The sequence below is a fragment of the Engystomops pustulosus genome, chromosome 1, assembly GCF_040894005.1.
Source record: "Engystomops pustulosus chromosome 1, aEngPut4.maternal, whole genome shotgun sequence".
Taxonomy (NCBI): Eukaryota; Metazoa; Chordata; class Amphibia; order Anura; family Leptodactylidae; genus Engystomops; species Engystomops pustulosus.
Window position 1 is genome coordinate 67,758,442 of NC_092411.1, and position 18,710 is coordinate 67,777,151.

General features: G+C 39.9%; 1 protein-coding gene across 1 annotated transcript in view; it reads left to right on the forward strand.

Moving 5' to 3' along the window:
• The window catches only part of LOC140069552 (aldehyde dehydrogenase, mitochondrial-like), a 37,039-nt gene extending 18,736 nt beyond the window's left edge, over nucleotides 1-18,303 (forward strand). Inside the window, exons 7-14 of the mRNA XM_072115813.1 lie at nucleotides 7,554-7,667; nucleotides 8,717-8,819; nucleotides 11,230-11,407; nucleotides 11,874-11,877; nucleotides 14,274-14,438; nucleotides 15,991-16,148; nucleotides 17,743-17,857; nucleotides 17,997-18,303. Of these exons, the coding sequence (XP_071971914.1) occupies nucleotides 7,554-7,667; nucleotides 8,717-8,819; nucleotides 11,230-11,407; nucleotides 11,874-11,877; nucleotides 14,274-14,438; nucleotides 15,991-16,148; nucleotides 17,743-17,857; nucleotides 17,997-18,029 (870 nt within the window). The 3' untranslated portion in view covers nucleotides 18,030-18,303. The remainder of the gene's footprint in view (nucleotides 1-7,553; nucleotides 7,668-8,716; nucleotides 8,820-11,229; nucleotides 11,408-11,873; nucleotides 11,878-14,273; nucleotides 14,439-15,990; nucleotides 16,149-17,742; nucleotides 17,858-17,996) is intronic.
• The last annotated feature ends 407 nt before the right edge of the window (nucleotides 18,304-18,710 follow it).

Consider the following 18,710-nt stretch of genomic DNA (forward strand, 5'->3'; position numbering starts at 1 on the left):
CACTGCTGGACCAGGGCTACCACCTCTACCTGGACAATTTCTACACCAGCACCACCCTGTTCAAGTGCCTCACTTCCAGAAATACTGCGGCATGCGGCACTGTACGCAGAAATCAGAGAGGTCTCCCTAAGTCGCTGCTTGGGCAAAAACTTAAAAGGCACGAAAGCAGGGCACTATGCAGCGACTCTGTATTGTGTGTTAAGTACAAGGACAAGAGAGAGGTCCTTGTATTAACCACAATACATGAGCACACCACCACCCCTGTCCCAGTACGAGGTGCCAGTACAGAAACCCCCAAGCCAGACTGTATTTTAGATTATAACAAATACATGGGAGGGGTGGACTTGTCTGACCAGGTGCTTCAGCCGTACAATGCCATGCGGAAGTCGAGGGTGTGGTACAAGAAGCTGGCCGTGCACATCATGCAGATGGCATTGTATAATGCTTATGTGCTGCATCGATATGCCGGCCAGAGGGGAACTTTCCTGGAATTTCAAGAGATGGTAATAAAGTACTTTCTTTTTGGAGACCAGGAAGGGGGGAGTGCTAGCACATCTGGAAGTGAGGCCACATCACGTATTGTACCAGGGCAGCACTTTCCAGGAGTAGTTCCCCAAACAGCCAGCAAGGGAAGGTCACAAAAGAGGTGCAGAGTGTGCTCCAAAAATGGCATTCGGAAGGACACCATTCATCACTGTGAGACATGCCCAGAAAAACCAGGGTTATGTATGAAAGATTGCTTCCGAATTTATCATACATCCCTGGATTTTTAGAGTACCCTGTTGTTACCCTGACGCACAGCTTATACATCATGCCGCACCTTCCCTTCTAAGCCCTGCCATGTGCCCAGCCTGTAGATTACTGTCCCGTATGCTTTACCCGGGAAAACATGCATCATGATTTTTAGGGTGTTTGTCTCCCATGGCAGCAGCTGGGCACAAAATGACATAATAGATATTTTTTACTATGCACTATCCATTTTGCACTTTTTCAGGGGTCCACCTGTGGGGTTAAAATGCTAACTATACCCCTAGATTAATTCATGGAGGGGTGTAGTTTCCAAAATAGGGTCAGTTCTTAGGGGTTTCTACTGTACTGGCCCCTATTGGCATCTACAAATCTTTCATGATGCCAAAAAGAAAAAAAAAAGTACAATGTCTGTGCTCCAACAAGTTATTCCCTTTTGAGCCCTGCCGTGTCACCATCCTACAGATTATTGCCTCCTATGGGGTATTGCCCTAACCGGGGTAACCCGCAGAATGATTTTTGATGTGTTTTTCCCCAGTGGCATGAGTTGGGCAAAATACTTTTGTCACTTCAATGGCATATTTGATAAATTGCAATACAACTGTTTCTCTGCACTACTCACTTTGTATCACATTTGAGCCAGCACCTTAGGGGTTAAAATACTCATACAAGCCTACATACATTCTTTGAGGGGTGCCCTTTCCAAAATGGGTTCACTACTTGGGAGTTTCTATTGTACTGGTACCTCGGGGGTACCCCCCATTACCAATCTAGTGAAAACGAAGCTTGAAAACCTAAATTGTGCTTCTTTCTTCCTGACCCCTGCCGTGTGCCCAGCCTGTAAATTATTGGCACATGTGTGGTATTGCCGTACTCAGGACAACCCCCAGAATGATTTTTGGGGTGTTTGTCTAAAGTGGCATGGGTTGGGCACAGTATATGAGGCACAAAAATGACTTTTTTGAGATAAAAACACAATTTTTACTCTGCACCATTTACTTTGCATTCAATTTTGACCAGCGTGTTGGGGGTTAAAATGATCATACAAGCCTACATACATTCTTTGAGGGGTGCCCTTTCCAAAATGGGTTCACTACTTGGGAGTTTCTATTGTACTGGTACCTCGGGGGTACCCCCCATTACCAATCTAGTGAAAACGAAGCTTGAAAACCTAAATTGTGCTTCTTTCTTCCTGACCCCTGCCGTGTGCCCAGCCTGTAAATTATTGGCACATGTGTGGTATTGCCGTACTCAGGACAACCCCCAGAATGATTTTTGGGGTGTTTGTCTAAAGTGGCATGGGTTGGGCACAGTATATGAGGCACAAAAATGACTTTTTTGAGATAAAAACACAATTTTTACTCTGCACCATTTACTTTGCATTCAATTTTGACCAGCGTGTCGGGGGTTAAAATGCTCACCACAACGACCGATAAATTCTTTGAGGGGTCTAGTTTCCGTAATGGTATCATTTATTGGGGGTTTCTATTGCACTGGCACCTCACGGGCCCTGCCAACATGACATGGCACTCCAAATCCAAACGTGTGAAAACGGAGCTGGAAAATCAAAATTTCACTCCTTCCGTTCTCATCCCTTCTGTGTGCCCAGCCTGTAAATTATTGGCACATGTGTGGTATTGCCGTACTCGGGACAACCCGCAGAATGATTTTTGGGGTGTTTGTCTGAAGTGGCATGGGTTGGGCACAGTATATGAGGCACTAAAATGACATTTTTGAGATAAAAACGCAATTTTCACTCTGCACCATTTACTTTGCATTCAATTTTGACCAGCGTGTCGGGGGTTAAAATGCTCACCACAACCACCGATAAATTCTTTGAGGGGTCTAGTTTCCGTAATGGTATCATTTATTGGGGGTTTCTATTGCACTGGCACCTCAAGGGCCCTGCCAACATGACATGGCACTCCAAATCCAAACGTGTGAAAACGGAGCTGGAAAATCAAAATTTCACTCCTTCCGTTCTCATCCCTTCTGTGTGCCCAGCCTGTAAATTATTGGCACATGTGTGGTATTGCCGTACTCGGGACAACCCGCAGAATGATTTTTGGGGTGTTTGTCTGAAGTGGCATGGGTTGGGCACAGTATATGAGGCACTAAAATGACATTTTTGAGATAAAAACTCAATTTTTACTCTGCACCATTTACTTTGCATTCAATTTTGACCAGCGTGTCGGGGGTTAAAATGCTCACCACAACCACCGATAAATTCTTTGAGGGGTCTAGTTTCCGTAATGGTATCATTTATTGGGGGTTTCTATTGCACTGGCACCTCACGGGCCCTGCCAACATGACATGGCACTCCAAATCCAAACGTGTGAAAACGGAGATGGAAAATCAAAATTTCACTCCTTCTGTTCTCATCCCTTCTGTGTGCCCAGTCTGTAAATTATTGGCACATGTGTGGTATTGCTGTACTCGGGACAACCCGCAGAATGATTTTTGGGGTGTTTGTCTAAAGTGGCATGGGTTGGGCACAGTATATGAGGCACTAAAATGACATTTTTGAGATAAAAACGCAATTTTTACTCTGCACCATTTACTTTGCATAAAATTTTGACCAGCGTGTCGGGGGTTAAAATGCTCACCACAACCACCGATAAATTCTTTGAGGGGTCTAGTTTCCGAAATGGTGACATTTTGGGGGGTTTTCTATTGTACTTTTACTTCAGGGGCTCTTCAATTACACTGTGGCACCACAAAATATTTGCAGCCAAATTGGCCTTCCAAATTCCCAGTATCGCTAATTCTGTTCTGGACATCGCTGTGCGGGGAAACAGCAGCTGACATCCACATGTCTGGTATCGCCGTACTCGGAAGAAGCAGGGCAAGAAATTAGGAATATATATTTACCTCAAATTCCTTCTGAATGTATCCATTTTAGGGCTAAATTGGAAAGATTGAAATCCAAAATTGAAATTTCCACTCCATTTTCATATGCTTCCGGAAAAATAATTAAAGGGTTAACAGACTTCTTAAATGCTGATTTGAATAGGTTGAGATGTTAGGTTCATAAAATGGTGTTACTTGTGGGGGTATATAGTACATAAGCCTTTATAGAGCACTTCCAAACTGAATTGATCACCAAAAAGTTCGCATTTTTCAAATTTCAAGAAAATCTGAGAAGTTGCTACTAAAACTTCAAACCTTCTCACATCCATAAAAAAAATGGAAACTTAAAACAAATAATGGATATAAAAAGAAGACCAATGGCAAAAGGTTTCTATCAAAAAAAATTTGTGGTATCACTTTTTGTCTAAAAAGTCTAACATTTGAAACTTTGAAAATAGTCATTTTTTTCAAATTTTTCCTAAATTTTTGAATTTTTACCCCCCAAAAAAGGAACGGATCACCGAAATGACACTACTAACATAAACTACAATGTCTCACGAGAAAACAATCTCAAAATCACAGAGATATCTTAAAGCGTTGAAAAGTTATTACCACAGGAAGAGACACTGGTCAAATTTCAAAAAAAAGTTGCGAGCCTTAACCCCTAGGCGCACCAGGACGTTATAGTACGTCCCCGGGGCTAGATGCTTAGCGCACGGGGACGTTCTATAACGTCCTGCTTCTGGCACCGGCTCACGAACAGAGCCGGTACCAGAAGCAGCGGCTGTCAGCTGTCTAGTACAGCTGACAGCCTGCGCTAACACCCGCGATCGGAGCCGGCTCCGATCGCGGGTGTTAACCCCTTACACGCCGCGGTCAAACATGACCGCGGCGTGTAAGGGTGTAAGCGCTGTGGATCGGATCCCCCGTGCCGCTTACCGGGGGATCCGATCCTCTGCCGGGCAGCTCCGAGGACTGGCATGTGCCCCGGAGCTGCCCGGTCTCCATGGCAGCCAGACCCCTTCCGGGTCTGGCTGTAAACTGTCTGAGCATGCGCAAGCTTGCTCAGACAGTTTACACTGCTCTACAATAAAATAGTATTGTAGAGCAGTGTATTGAACTTAAACCAGTGATCAGAGCATCACTGGTTTAAGTTCAAGTATGTATAAGTAAAAATATGCAAAAACAGTTAACACTACACATTATAATAAATAAAAAATTAATACATAAAAATATAAGCCCCTAAAATGTCACTTTCCCATAAAAAAAACTTAATAAAGTATAAAAAACATAAAAAACACAAAAAAAACCCGCATATTTGGTATTGCCGCGTCCGTAACAATCTGCATAATAAAACAGAATTGTTACTGGACCCGCACGGTAAACGCCGGAGGAAAAAAACGCAAAAAACGTTCCGAAAAAAGATAATTTTTAATTAATACCCTATAAAAAATGCTCTAAAAAGTGATTTAAAAAATGTTATGCACTCCAAAATAAGCCCACTAAAAAGAACAACTGTTCTCCCAAAAAATAAGCCCCTAACAAGATTTATCTGCCAAAAAATAAAAAAGTTATGCATATAAAAAGATGGTGATGCTAAAATGAATAAGATTTTCTCCAAATTAGTTTTTATTCAGTACAATTGAATAAAATACACAAAACCCCCACATATTTGGTATCCCTGCGTCCGTAACAATCTGTATAATAAAACAGAATCGTTATTAGATCCGCAAAGTGAACCCCGTAAAAAACAACCTAAAAAAACTCTCTCTGATAAAGATGATTTTTTATTAATGCCCTTTAAAAATGCTCTAAAAAAGTGATTTTAAAAAGTTACGCAATCTAAAATAAGACCACTAAAAAGAGCTATCATTCTTGCAAAAAATAAGCCCTTAAACAGATTTTTGAGGTGAAAAATAAAAAAGTTATGCATATGTAAGTCGGTGATGCTAAAATTAACAACAATTTTGCCAAATTACTTTTTATTCAGTAAAAATGGGAAAAAATAAAAAAATATATATAAATGAAGTATTTTCATAAACGTGGCGACCCAAAGAATAAAAATAATATACTATTTTCATGGTATGGTTAACGGCCAAAAAAAAAAACACATAAAAATTTTCCTAAAAATTGATGATTTTCATTTCCTCCACCAACAAAGAGTTAATTAAATCTCACCAATTAGCTATAGATGCCCCAAAATTATGTATTAGAAAAGTGCATCTCATGTGGCAAAAGAAATAAGCCCCTATAGGTCCTCATTAAAAAAAAGAAAAAAATTATAGCCTGTACAATGTGACAGCAAATCTGCTCCGGATGGCGCCTCCTTCCCTTCTATGCCCGGCCGTGCGCCCATACAGCAGGTTACCACCACATGTAGGGTATCGGTGTACTCGGGAGAAATTGCGTATCAAACTTTGTGGAGCCTTTTTTCATTTTATCCATTACAAATGTTTAATTTTCCACCCAAAATGAGTGTATTGTGAAAAAATATTACAATTTGCAGACTCCACCTCCATTTTGTTTTAACCCCTATAAAACACGTAAAGGGTTAACAAACTTCTTAAAAGTGGTTTTTCATACGTTGAGGGGTGTAGTTTCCACAATGGGGTAATTTACGAGTCTCGCTATTATTTAGGCCTCTCAGTGTCAATTAGAAACTGTGCAGGTCCATCTAAATACAGGTTTTGGCGATTTTACAAAAAATGTGAAAAATGGCTCCCAAATTCTGAGCTTCATAACATTCTAGTAAAATATGTGGAATCTGAAAAAACCATGCCAACATAAAGCAGACATTTGGGAAATGTAAGTTATGAATTTATTTGGGTGCTATGACTTTCTGAATCAAAAGTAGAGAATTTAGAACGTTGAAAATAAAGAATTTTTCAACATTTTTGCCAAATTTTGTTTTTTTTCATAACTAAACGCAAAAGATTTCATCCAAATTTTTAAACTAATTTGAAGTACAATGTGTCACGAGAAAACAATCTCAAAATCCCCTGGATATCTCACAGCGTTCCAAAGCTATAACCACTTATAGTGACATAGGCCAGATTTGAAAAATGGGGCCGCGTCCTTTAGGCCAAAAGATGCTGTGTCCCGTAGGGGTTAACCTGCAAACAGGCTGCGTCCTTAAGGGGTTAAACTGTTTTACACCACAACACCAATGACTTGCTAGCACCGTTCTAGATAGTATATCCAAGCTCTTCTGTCCCTTTAAAACACCTATCGGGTGGGGAAAAGTCATCAACATTTCAGGAAACCCTTTTAGTGAATAAATTGGCAATTTTGTGGTGTGTTCATTGCTTAGCGTCAAAGGGACCTAAAATAATTGTTTGTCCAGAATGAATTCACATTATTGATGTCATATTTGATCACATCTGTACCTTCTTGTTGAAATAAAGACTATCCCCTAGTTCAAAACACCCGGCTTACAGACGGACCTTTCTGCAGGCTCAAGTGACCTCCAGTGAAGCTCTCTGAATACTTTACTATAGTCCCAGGCTGCAATGATCATCTCTAAGCCGTCTGTAATGAAGCTTTATTGATAATCTTTGTTCCCATTACAGCAAAAAATTTTGAAAATCCAATAGTCACTGGGACAAAAAATTTTTTTTACTTTAGCTACAATTATAAAATATACAGTTCCGACGTACATACAAATTCAAACCTAAAGAACCTATCTAGTACGTAACCTGAGGGCTGCCTGAAGTCAGAATATTAGCACAGAAATAGCAATATATATGGGCTCTTCTCTATCATCTGACTGTACATCCTAGAAATAATTATCTTTGCAGGTAGTGTAAAACAAGAAGGCAAGTCTAGTCCTACTAGGGAAATATGAATGAGCCTATTTGGATATAGGAGGTTGTGGAAGTGCGATAGTAAAGTCACATAGTGAATCAGTTTTATACATTCACTTTTTTATGTGTGTAACATATCATATCTTCTCTCAGGCTGGATTCCCACCAGGTGTCATTAACATCCTCCCTGGCATGGGTCACACTGCAGGCGCTGCCCTTTCTTCCCACATGGATGTGGATAAAGTTGCTTTCACTGGATCTACAGAGGTAAAATTGCTACGACTTCCACAACTGAGGGGACACTGGTGGTGCTACAAGTCAGATATTCCCTATAAAGCTGATGATGATCACATGACCTGCCCAGGAAGCATCAGGACATGTGATGTGGACATGTGACCAGCGGCCATCTTCTGCCCTGTGTCTCCTCCACAGGGACAAAATAACAGGACTGTTCAAAGGGCCAGTAGTATTTTAATTCTCCATCATAGTGTATGCCCACAACATTTTTTTGCCAAGGGAAGCAAAATTTTAAATAACTAATTACATATTAACTTATATTTTAATGAACCATTTGAATATGAATTATGCTTATTCCTGGAATACCCCTTTAAATAAAAACACCCCACATGCAGAAAGTTTTAGTTACTGGCATAAAGATTTAGCACGCTCTTGTTATGGTGGCAATCAATGCATGTTACAAATGAAGCAATATACAAGCTATCCCGGATAATTTCTTGTGATTTTTTTCTTTTTTTTAGAATATAAACTAGAGTTTAGTATCAATGAGCAATAGAAAGTGCCCTATTGCCGTATAACTAAACTGTGTGTCGGCTGTCAGTTAGTATGTTAGCTCCTATGTAGAGTTTCTCTTTATCTAAGGTTGGGATAAATTTTCCATACATCATATCTACTGGCATATAGCCATTTCAGTATTTGTCCTCCACCCTCATATAACAATTAATGAGCTTTCATGTTGTCTAAGTGTTCCCCTTGTCAGCCTGACTACATTTATTTGTAGAGGCCCCAGGGTCCAAGTAATGCAAAATTGATCTGAGCTTGTGTCACTTGTCAAATCTAAGCAGTACTGCTGTTTATAGTCATATAGTTTACATGACACTGATGAAAGTAGAACAACATTATCTCAGTTATAGAATTCAAAGGGGTACTGTACAATTATAGATTATCTGAACAAACGCCATTTGTTATCTGTTCCTGTCTTAACCTAGCAACTGCGGTTGTGGTTTGTGAATGGTTCATCTATCTTCAATAGATAGAAAGTATAGCAAATATGAACTGTAAATCATTTTCTACTGTAGGTGGGACGGTTAATTCAGCAGGCAGCTGGAAAGTCCAACCTGAAGAAGGTAACCCTCGAACTTGGTGGAAAGAGCCCTAACATCATATTCTCAGATTCTGATTGTAAGTCATCACTTTACAAATCCTGCATAGCTCTCCCTGCCCCAGTGTATAATTAAGCACCGCCGCAACAGCGCATATATCATGAGGCTTGCTCCTTATGTTCTATCTGCCAGCTGTGCTGTGCTGGTGGACAAAACTACTCCTGGTCCGACCTGCTGACATTTTTAGTAATAACATGCAAACACTCAGCGGTGAATGTGTGCAGGTTTTTAGGTAAGTGCACAGGTAAGGGGTAGGAACGCCCACTATACCAACAACTGCACCCGTTCTCGCCCCCTCCAGGTCCACATGGCCGTGGAAGTGGCATAGTTGAGAGAGTAATACATTTCTTTCAATACCCCCATATGTTTTTATTTAATTTTATAGAAATCTGTAGAACAACCGGAGGCTTATATATTAAACCACTGATCCATATTCATCTATACACATTAGTATACAAATATTCGTATATCCAGCAGCCCACCGTGCGGTCAGCAATTCTATGACAAACTGCTTAGTGTAAAACTATGCTGTAACGCGCAGGCTATAGCCAATGCGCTGGCGCAGACCACTTCATCCACTTCATGTGAAGTGGGCATGGAGTGGAGCGAAGGGGGAAAAGTCGCCATTCCTGGCCTTGCTCCTGTATGCCAATACAAGCCTTGATTACACCCCCCTTCAATTAAGTAAAAATATATGTGGCTCATTGTTACATTTCAGCTAGGGCCACACAGGGCAGAATTGCTAATAAGCTTACCTGATGCAATTTACAGCAGCAACTTTATATAGTTATGGTAGACTTATGGCACTCAGGCTGTCACCCCAGCAGAGTTTGCGAGGCAGGACTTGGTGCCTTCTCTTGCAGTCCCAGGCAACCCAGGGAATGCCACACTGCTATTTTACTAAGAAATACGTAGAATATCATACTGCACTGATTTTTTTTTTGCTAAGAGATAAGTAGAATATCACACTTCTTATAGATTTATATCTGGGGCTCAAACCCCTAATCATTGTAAGGTGATTTTCAAATTAAATGAGTCTGTGTCCAGCGCTGGAATTTGACTAACTTAAATGAAAAGACAAGACCTGTCCTTGCAGGAAGTTAGCAACAAGACTAATAAGGGACGGACATTTATAGAAAACCATAAGGCACTTTACATAAGGCGTGTAATTAGGAAAGCAGCAACTATAATTGGGTGTTCTCACCCAGGAAATGTAACACTATTGGATGTAAGCACACAAAGGAGTTTAATACTATTGGCTACATGCAAATACTGAAACTTCCCAGGTGCTCGCCTGGATACCTTCCTCTAGTTGGTGCTAGTGAGCACTAAGCCTTTGTTTGCAGAGGGAAACACCCAAACTTAGTTATCACTACACAAAGTTATGTGAAATAATGCTGAATCTTTAAAATGTCCGACAATATGTAAGATGGCGTCTGAGTCCAGTGTAATATCTTTAACACACTGAATGTGCACACACTAATAGTATGATATAGATTTCTATAATCTATATTTTAATACTTCATTGTTCAAAAAAAAAAAAAAAAAAAGGACTACCTCTAGGCCTGCTCACTAAACCTAAACAAAAGTCTTATGATCAACCTGTGTAGCACAATCCTGTATGTGAATGAGCAGGCAACACATCCCGGGACCAATGAGGTGCAGACAGGGTCAGATTATCATTGCAGATCCTGCTTCGCCCCCTTGATTCTTCCTATTCAGGGAGCACGGGATAGATGATACGATACTTTCTTAAAATGCTATCGGTGAATAAATTAATATACTTAAATTTCTATGTTGGCACTTATATATAAATAAATGGGTTTTAGTTGTACTAGCACCTGGTCTCTAAAAGGTTCACCTTCACTGACCTAGTAGATTGGAATAAATAAATCCAAAATCATTTAAGCAATTAGCATCCGTAATTGCTGTCAGTTTAACATGTGGCTCTTAACCTTTACAATGCACAAACTTTTCTCTGTAAAAATTAATGCTTAATATGTCCTTTATTCCATAACTCAGAGCCGGTCCTACTCCTTCCCATGTTTTCGGTTTGGGAAGTATTTATTGCGGTCATCGGTTTGCGAGCAGACATTACACACTGAGGACACACGGACAGTGGGTCTGTTATGCAGCTGTGAAATGTGATGGTTGTGTGCATGTAGCCTAAAATTGTAAAGTGATATTACTATAAGACCACTTTAAATGACTATTCAGAATTGAATAAGTTCTTATGCTGCACCATTGTTAACAGAGAGCATTATCCGCTTCAGATAAAACCTGCAGCTAAAACTCCATTATGTAGAGGTTCTGCACTGCAATATATTTACCTAACGTTGTAGCAAGCCCCCCCCCCCCCCCACCCCCCAAGACGTGTCTGTTTTTGCTTAGACATTTTCACAATTTTTTTTTTTTATCTTTTCTGACAGTGGACTGGGCTGTGGAACAGGCCCACTTTGCCCTGTTTTTTAACCAAGGACAGGCTTGTGCTTCTGGTACTCGCACATTTGTTCAGGAGGATATCTACAACGAATTTGTAGAAAGGAGTGTCCACCGAGCAAAGAAAAGAATTATTGGGAACCCATTTGACTTAAAAACTGACCCCAGGTAAGGAGATGAGATCTCTGGAAGCCTCTCTAATACACACCTATCTGAATAGCAGGACTGGGTGTTTATTGCTCCTCTAAAGCTTTTAACTGTTTTGGCGTCCTGGAGATACTGATAGAGTTAAAAGAAAGTCTGTTCCATCCTGCTTCCTATTGGCCCCCTAACTTGTAGATAGAAAGTTGGCTGCATCAGTCAATAAGAACACCACTGATGTGCATTGCATTATGGGTAAATCATCCATGAATGCATTGACTTCCTTTCTGGGAAATATACAGATACGTTTTCCCAGATGCGATAAGAACAACATTGCCTCTTACCTACATTGTAAGTGAGCCACCTTACTATCAAGAGTAACTTTTTCAGAAAGCCATGATGTGGGATAAAAAACAAACCAGAATATATATTTAATAAGGAACAGATTCCCAAGTGTAGACAGCACTTTTTCGATATGTTTGCATCTCTTCAGTACAGTATAGGGAACTGATTTAGTCTAAAGCTTTTAATTAGGTCGGGGAAGTAAGAGCTCTCCAGTTTTCAGTAGTCTCCTATCAGTCGCTGCTCAGCTCCTGCAAACTACTGCTGTATTCAAGGGTTGCATGTGTGCGGGTCTTAACCCCTTTACCAACATGTGATGGTGTAATAGTACGTCACATGTTGGCTGGGGAGTGTATGGAGAGGGCTCACGGGCTGAGCCCTCTCCGTACAAGGTGGGTGTTTGCTGCATATTGCAGCAAAAACCCACCGGTAATACCCGTGATCGGTGCAGGTGTTAACCACAGCAGGTGATCGCTGCCAGTAAAGCTGCCAGTGGCAATTGGGAGCCATATTTGGAGCATATTGGCTTGGATTGCAATGTGCAATTTGCGCATTTTAATAGATGATGAGCAAATTCCCCATATACTGCCATACTGTAGTATCGAAGTATACAGTAGTATCAATCAGGCAACCTAGGGCAGTGATGGCGAACCTTTTAGAGACCGAGTGCCCAAACTACAACCAAAACCCACTTACATATCACAAAGTGCCACCACAGAAATTTATGCTCCCTGCTCTGTCACAATTTTCATTCATCTCAGCACCTGAGGACACCAATACAGCAGAAAATAGTCCCAGGTACAGCTGTCACTTTAAAATAGCTCTGTGCACAGCAAGTCCTGGGCTGTCTGAGACTGCAGGAAGATACCTGGAGTCATCTCTGGTGATGGCCTGAGTGCCCACAGAGAGTGCTCCGAGTGCCACCTCTGGCACCAGTGCCATAGGTTCGCCACCACTGACCTAGGGTTGAATTACCCTAGTCTGAAAAATAGTAAAAAATGAATAAGGTTAAAGAAAAAATTCTAATCATCCTCTTCCCCTAAAACTGATCTAAATATAAATAAACAGCAAAGGTTATAAAATATTATAATGGTTATTCCTGGGGTTTAACCCTGTAACGGAAAATAGCGCTTAAAGTTGAAAATGCCAGGTTTTTGCTTATTTTTGTAAATTTATGAAAACATAAAAAAATATATATATATAAATTTGGTATCCCCATGATCGTTCTGACCCAAAGAATTAAGTAGACATGTCATTTGGAATGCACAGTGAAAGCCGTAAAGACCAACCCCACAAGAAAATGGCGTAAATGCATTTTTCACCAATTTCACTGCATTTGGAATTTTTTTCCTGCTTCCCAGTACATTATATGGAATATTAAATATCGCCACTATGATGTGCAATGTGTTATGCAGAAAACAGCCCCTCACACTCTATACATGGAAAAATAAAAGTGCAGAATGAAAACTCAAAAACGAAAGGGGACCTCGGCATTAAGGAGTTAAAGGACAGTACATGTTTTCCCCCACTTAAGGACACCCGACATACAGACAACCGCTCTGACCACTGTGACCTTTGTGTTACTTTAGTCCCAGGTGTTAGAGATTTTTTTTTATCTAGGGCTTAACCGCCCTTACTTCATGTTGTACAGGTGACTTTCAAATTAAATATTTCATGGCTCCCGGTACCAGGAGGAGAGAACAAACCCAAGACACACGTCAATCTCTTAATGTATGTAAAGATCTTCTCTCTCGTTTAATTTCTCAAATGCATAATATCACAGACAGAAGAGTCATCAAAGAAGCGTGACTAGAATACTGCAATGCTATTGGCCATAATGAATTTACCAGCACATTTCTCAGAAAAGACTGATAGACCTTGTTCACAGATTATACTAATTTATTCTTCCCTGAGAAGGAGATAAACTGGCTCCAGAATGAAAATATAATGCAGCATGAAGGACAGACTGGCTTTTCATTAAATGTCAAAGTGAATTAGTTGGCAGGCGAGCAAACAGGTTGCATAAAATGAAGTTTGAATCATGACATTAACTGGACAGTGCTTTGACCCCCGGCGTGACCCCAGGCTAATACTTAAAATGGTGGACAGTAGTCAAGATGGCGTCCGAAACCAGTGCGATCTCCTTAACACAGGCTACAATGATCAGCTGTAAGGTGTCTGTAATGGACCTTTATTGATAATCCTTGGTCCAATTACAGCAAAAAATTTTGAAAATCCAATTGTCACTGGGACTAAAACTTTTTCTGTCTGGAGCTACAATTATAAAATATACAGTTCTGACTTGCATACAAATTCAACTTAAGAACAAACCTAAAGAACCTATCTTGTACTGTACATAACTAGGGGAGTGCCTGTACACACGTCAATGGAATGGCAGTTCTTGGTTGATGCTTTCCTTGCAGCACCATAACTTGCTTCTTTATACAGAGTTGCACAGACTCCATCTAAATAAAAGTTTGATACTATAATATACAAATGGGTAATTCACACAATTTAGTTTTTTTATTACAATGTGGTCTTTACATTTCAGGTGGATGAAGAGCAGTTTAAAAAGATCTTGGGTTACATCAAAACTGGAAAACAAGAAGGTGCCAAGTTGCTGTGTGGTGGGAACCCTGCTGCAGACCGTGGCTATTTTATCCAGCCCACTGTTTTCGGTGATGTGTCTGACAATATGACCATTGCTAGAGAGGAGGTAAACACTATTTGTCTCATTTTATTTTAGAAACCTTATGGTTATCTTATTTCTAGAATAATGTGCATTTGGCTGCAGGTTTAAAGAATAACTAAACGTAACACCATTTAAGTAAATTAATATTTGTTAATGATATTAATATATTGTATTATAGAAACTGCTTCTAACCCTTCATACTCCTGCAGAAGGAGAGGTGGCTAAAGGTTCTAATGACTAATGTCCTTACAGATCTGGATTATGCAGGCCGATTAGGTGCTCAGTTTACAGAGTTTGTAGGTTGCTATTGGTGTTTAACCAGTAATGGATCTCCCCATTATTTATAGTTTTCTAGTCTCCTGCAGTATAGCACTGCCTGTGCCACAAATCCAGGCAGGAATAGGTGCTGGTGCAGTTTGGCATTTTAATGGTACAATGACACACAATACAGACTGTCTTGGGGTGAGTGCCCCCAGAAAGGGCTCTGAGTGCACCCGTGACTTAGGTTTGCAAACACTGCCCTAGTCATTAAAGATCATTTTTAACACTATTCTTTACAATTTGCTCTTTAACCAGTCACTTCATGATTCCTCTAGTGCTATGAGATGTGCTGACATGTGCTTCAGGGTACATTCTACTAGTATCTGACACATAGAAAGAGAGATGAGACAGATCAGAGATGAGGAGATCCATGAGATGGGTATAAAATACAATGACACACTACAGCTCTGCTATCTCACCTATAACACACACAGTCAGCTCAGATATGCCTCCCTCCCCTGGCATAAAGACCTTCTCTTGTCTGTAGTTTGTAGAGCAAGTCTCTGCACAATGCTGCTTGACAGGAAGTGTCTGAGCTGGTACTGTAATACAGTGGGGAGGGGGAGGAGGCAGAAAGCACTGCAGTGTGCAGACAGGAGAAGCTATTCATGAGATGAATCTGACCATAGTCAGATGATTTATCGTCATATATACAATCAAAATTGTAAACACTAGGTTTGATAGAGACAGGTTGGAATTCTATCTGTGAAATGCTGTATTTTTGTTACAGAATTCGAGAATTCTAAAGAGTATTTCAGTGCGAAACATTGATGAACGCATCCACAATCTTATTCTGCCCATAGATGTAACATAAATTGACCATTGTAGATGAGGACTCTTTTAAAATAGTTTTTCCTTTACCATGGTTGTTGGCACCAGTTGATGCTGTAAGTCCTTTTCTTTAGCCAGCTGTTTTCTATCCGTGATCTGTGAGCTTAATCTGTCATGATGATGGGTAATTTGATTTTAAGACTAATCTGACAAGATATTTATCACAAAAATTTGGCTGATCTGTCTTTGCAGCTTTAGAGAAGACTAATTAAATGTGCTGTGGGTGAGTCAATTGATGACCTTTCAGGATGTATAATGCAATACATTCATATGCATAGAGCCCAAGATGAAATAAATCATGGTTACCAAATTTAATCCAAAAAAATTCTACAGTGGTAGGCCTTTCATTTGAATAGATGCTGATCCTCTATTGTAATGGAGAACAAGAAAACAATCAATTGTACATTTTCTTTTTTTTTTTTAGATTTTTGGACCAGTAATGCAGATTTTAAAATTTAAGACCCTTGAGGATGTCATTGAGCGGGCAAACAACACAATGTATGGTCTGGCTGCTGCTGTGTTCACAAATGATATTGATAAAGCTAATTACGTGTCCCAGTCACTACGAGCTGGAACAGTTTGGTAAGTTTACCTGGGAAAATAAATACAGTCACTCTGAAGTGCAATTTGTTACGCAGAAAACCGACCCAAATAGAGCTCTTTACATGGAAAAATAAAAAAGTTATAGATTTTTGAGGTAGGGAGTAAAAAATGGAAACACAAAAAACTAAAAACAGCCTTGGCGGTAAGGGGTTAAACTTAATTTAACATTTTACCATTTAGATAAGTGATTTAATAAAAAACTTAAGGCTACATGTTCATTTTGGGACACGTTCAGCATGTACATCAGGAAAGCAAGCGTTGAACATGTCTAAATCAGTATACGTCAAACCAAATAGGGGGAACAACACATGCAAAAATTTGGGCACATGAAAAAATGAATTACAAAAATTGGAAAAGACCATGTGCTATACCAAAATATAATCTTTATTAATGGACCAACAAATAAATTGTCACACCAAACCAAAAAAAAAAAAAAAAAAAAAAAAAAAAAAAAAATCGATAAAAACATTTAAAAAGGAACAAAATCCTCTATACACAAGCACAGGGAGGGTAGGGCATATGATAGTGCCCACCAAAACAACACCTCCCTATTCAGCCCCAAACCTTTAGCCTGTCCCGCTGGAGGAAGTCACTGCTAGTGGCGATACGCATGGTGCTTTTCCCAGCCCCCTTTCCCCTGCCTGCCCAGCCTTCATTGGTAACTATCACGATTCACCTATTTACCATGTTCTTTACATTGGCTATTTTGCCATAATGTTGCAGCATATTTCTTTGTCATTTTCTTGCTACTTATTGTATTGGTGCTATACCAAGATTATATTTTGGTATAGCACATGGTCTTTTCCAATTTTTGTAATCAGTATACGTCTCATACAGCAAGAAACATGTAAAGTATAGAATCATTAAAGACCATTATAGCCCATGGGGGGATGGATACAACTGTATGGTATATATCCCCAGCATTGACTAAACATATAGTTTGGGTGTTTCCTATGTTATTTAACTACGCATATATATTACATCAATTTGGAGACTCCCTGAATATCGCCAGCAGCAAATCACAGCCTGCTGCCAATGTTCACTCCTCCTCTCTTTTTTAGGCTGAACTGAAAGATGTTCACATATAGGTATATAGCACCTGTTGTACTATAGGGTCCAACATAGGGACACCTGAATTGGGTAACTCATGCCCACTCATTTGCATATGATAGGTCATACCCTACCTGAGGGTGCTGTAATGTAGCATATCAGAAGTCTTTGAGTAAATTGATTTTTATAGGCGTCTTGTAAAATGTCCCATATGACGTATAATTTCTACATTTATAGCTCTACTATTTCTATGCTGAGAAGTAATCAGCAGTCCTAACAATAAATGACAGCTATCTTTGTGTGTATAGTCCTGGAGGGGAGGCTCTCATTGATAGAGGCGCCTACCTGACCTCACAGCTAATAGGGATCAGAGATACTACAGCCTCAAGGTGACAATTCCCTTTAAGGATTTTATTGTAAATACCAATGCAAAGAATTGAGCAATGAAAATATTGCTTTTAAACTATTTGGTTTCATTAACTTTACAAGCATTAACATTTTTTGGGTGGTCCCTCTTTTTAAGGATCAACTGTTATAATGTCATTGGACCTCAAGCTCCATTTGGAGGCTATAAAGCTTCTGGCATTGGAAGAGAACTTGGAGAATATGGCTTGGAGGCCTACACAGAAGTAAAAAATGTGAGTCCAGTAGAAATACAATTTTTCTGACTGGTCTGATATGCCGTGGAAATTGTTATATCACTTCTCACACCTCTAATCTAAATTACTCCATATAGTATATTGGACATTGTACAACTCATCATTTTTGTCTTTACAGGTGACTATAAAAATTCCTCAAAAGAATTCATAAAATCGTGAAGTCACACAGCTCTTATTATGCATCCTCCAGACATATGAAAATGACCTGTTGCTGGTGAAGGATTTATTTCACATTTTTGCCTTTAAACATTTTCTCACATAAATGTACCCTGGAGCCAGAGTAATATAGGTTCTTCTGCTGATAGCATTGCTGTGAACCATTATTCAACATATGAATTCAACATTCAGCACTTGTTTTTTATAGCTTTGCATAAGTTTACTATTCTGAGTACTTACATTTTTACAATAAAGCAGCTTTGTAATGATCCTGGTTTCTTAAGAGCTGATAATTCCTTTTCTCGCAACTAGTTTTTTGAGGGTTATGTACAGTTAGGAATCTATGTACAGGTTGTTGTTCTTGCCTAGCTGGCGGGGTTGTGTCGTAGTAAGGATACATTTTCGTTTAAGGTATATGCTCAGTGTATACAGCATGAAAGCTCCCAGCATATACGCTAACCATATCCATAGACATATACGTGCAGAGGGTGGTTTCCTTTTTGCCCCCATCTGACCAGTATACATTGTATACTGTGGAAAACACAAATTGGAAAGACACAGCATTCTGCTCCCTCCTGCTGAGCGACGTATATGCTCAGTGGAGGCAATGGGGGACACATGCCAAGTATTGCATCCCTTCCCTGGCCTCAGCTGAACATCTGCTCAGGGAGATCCC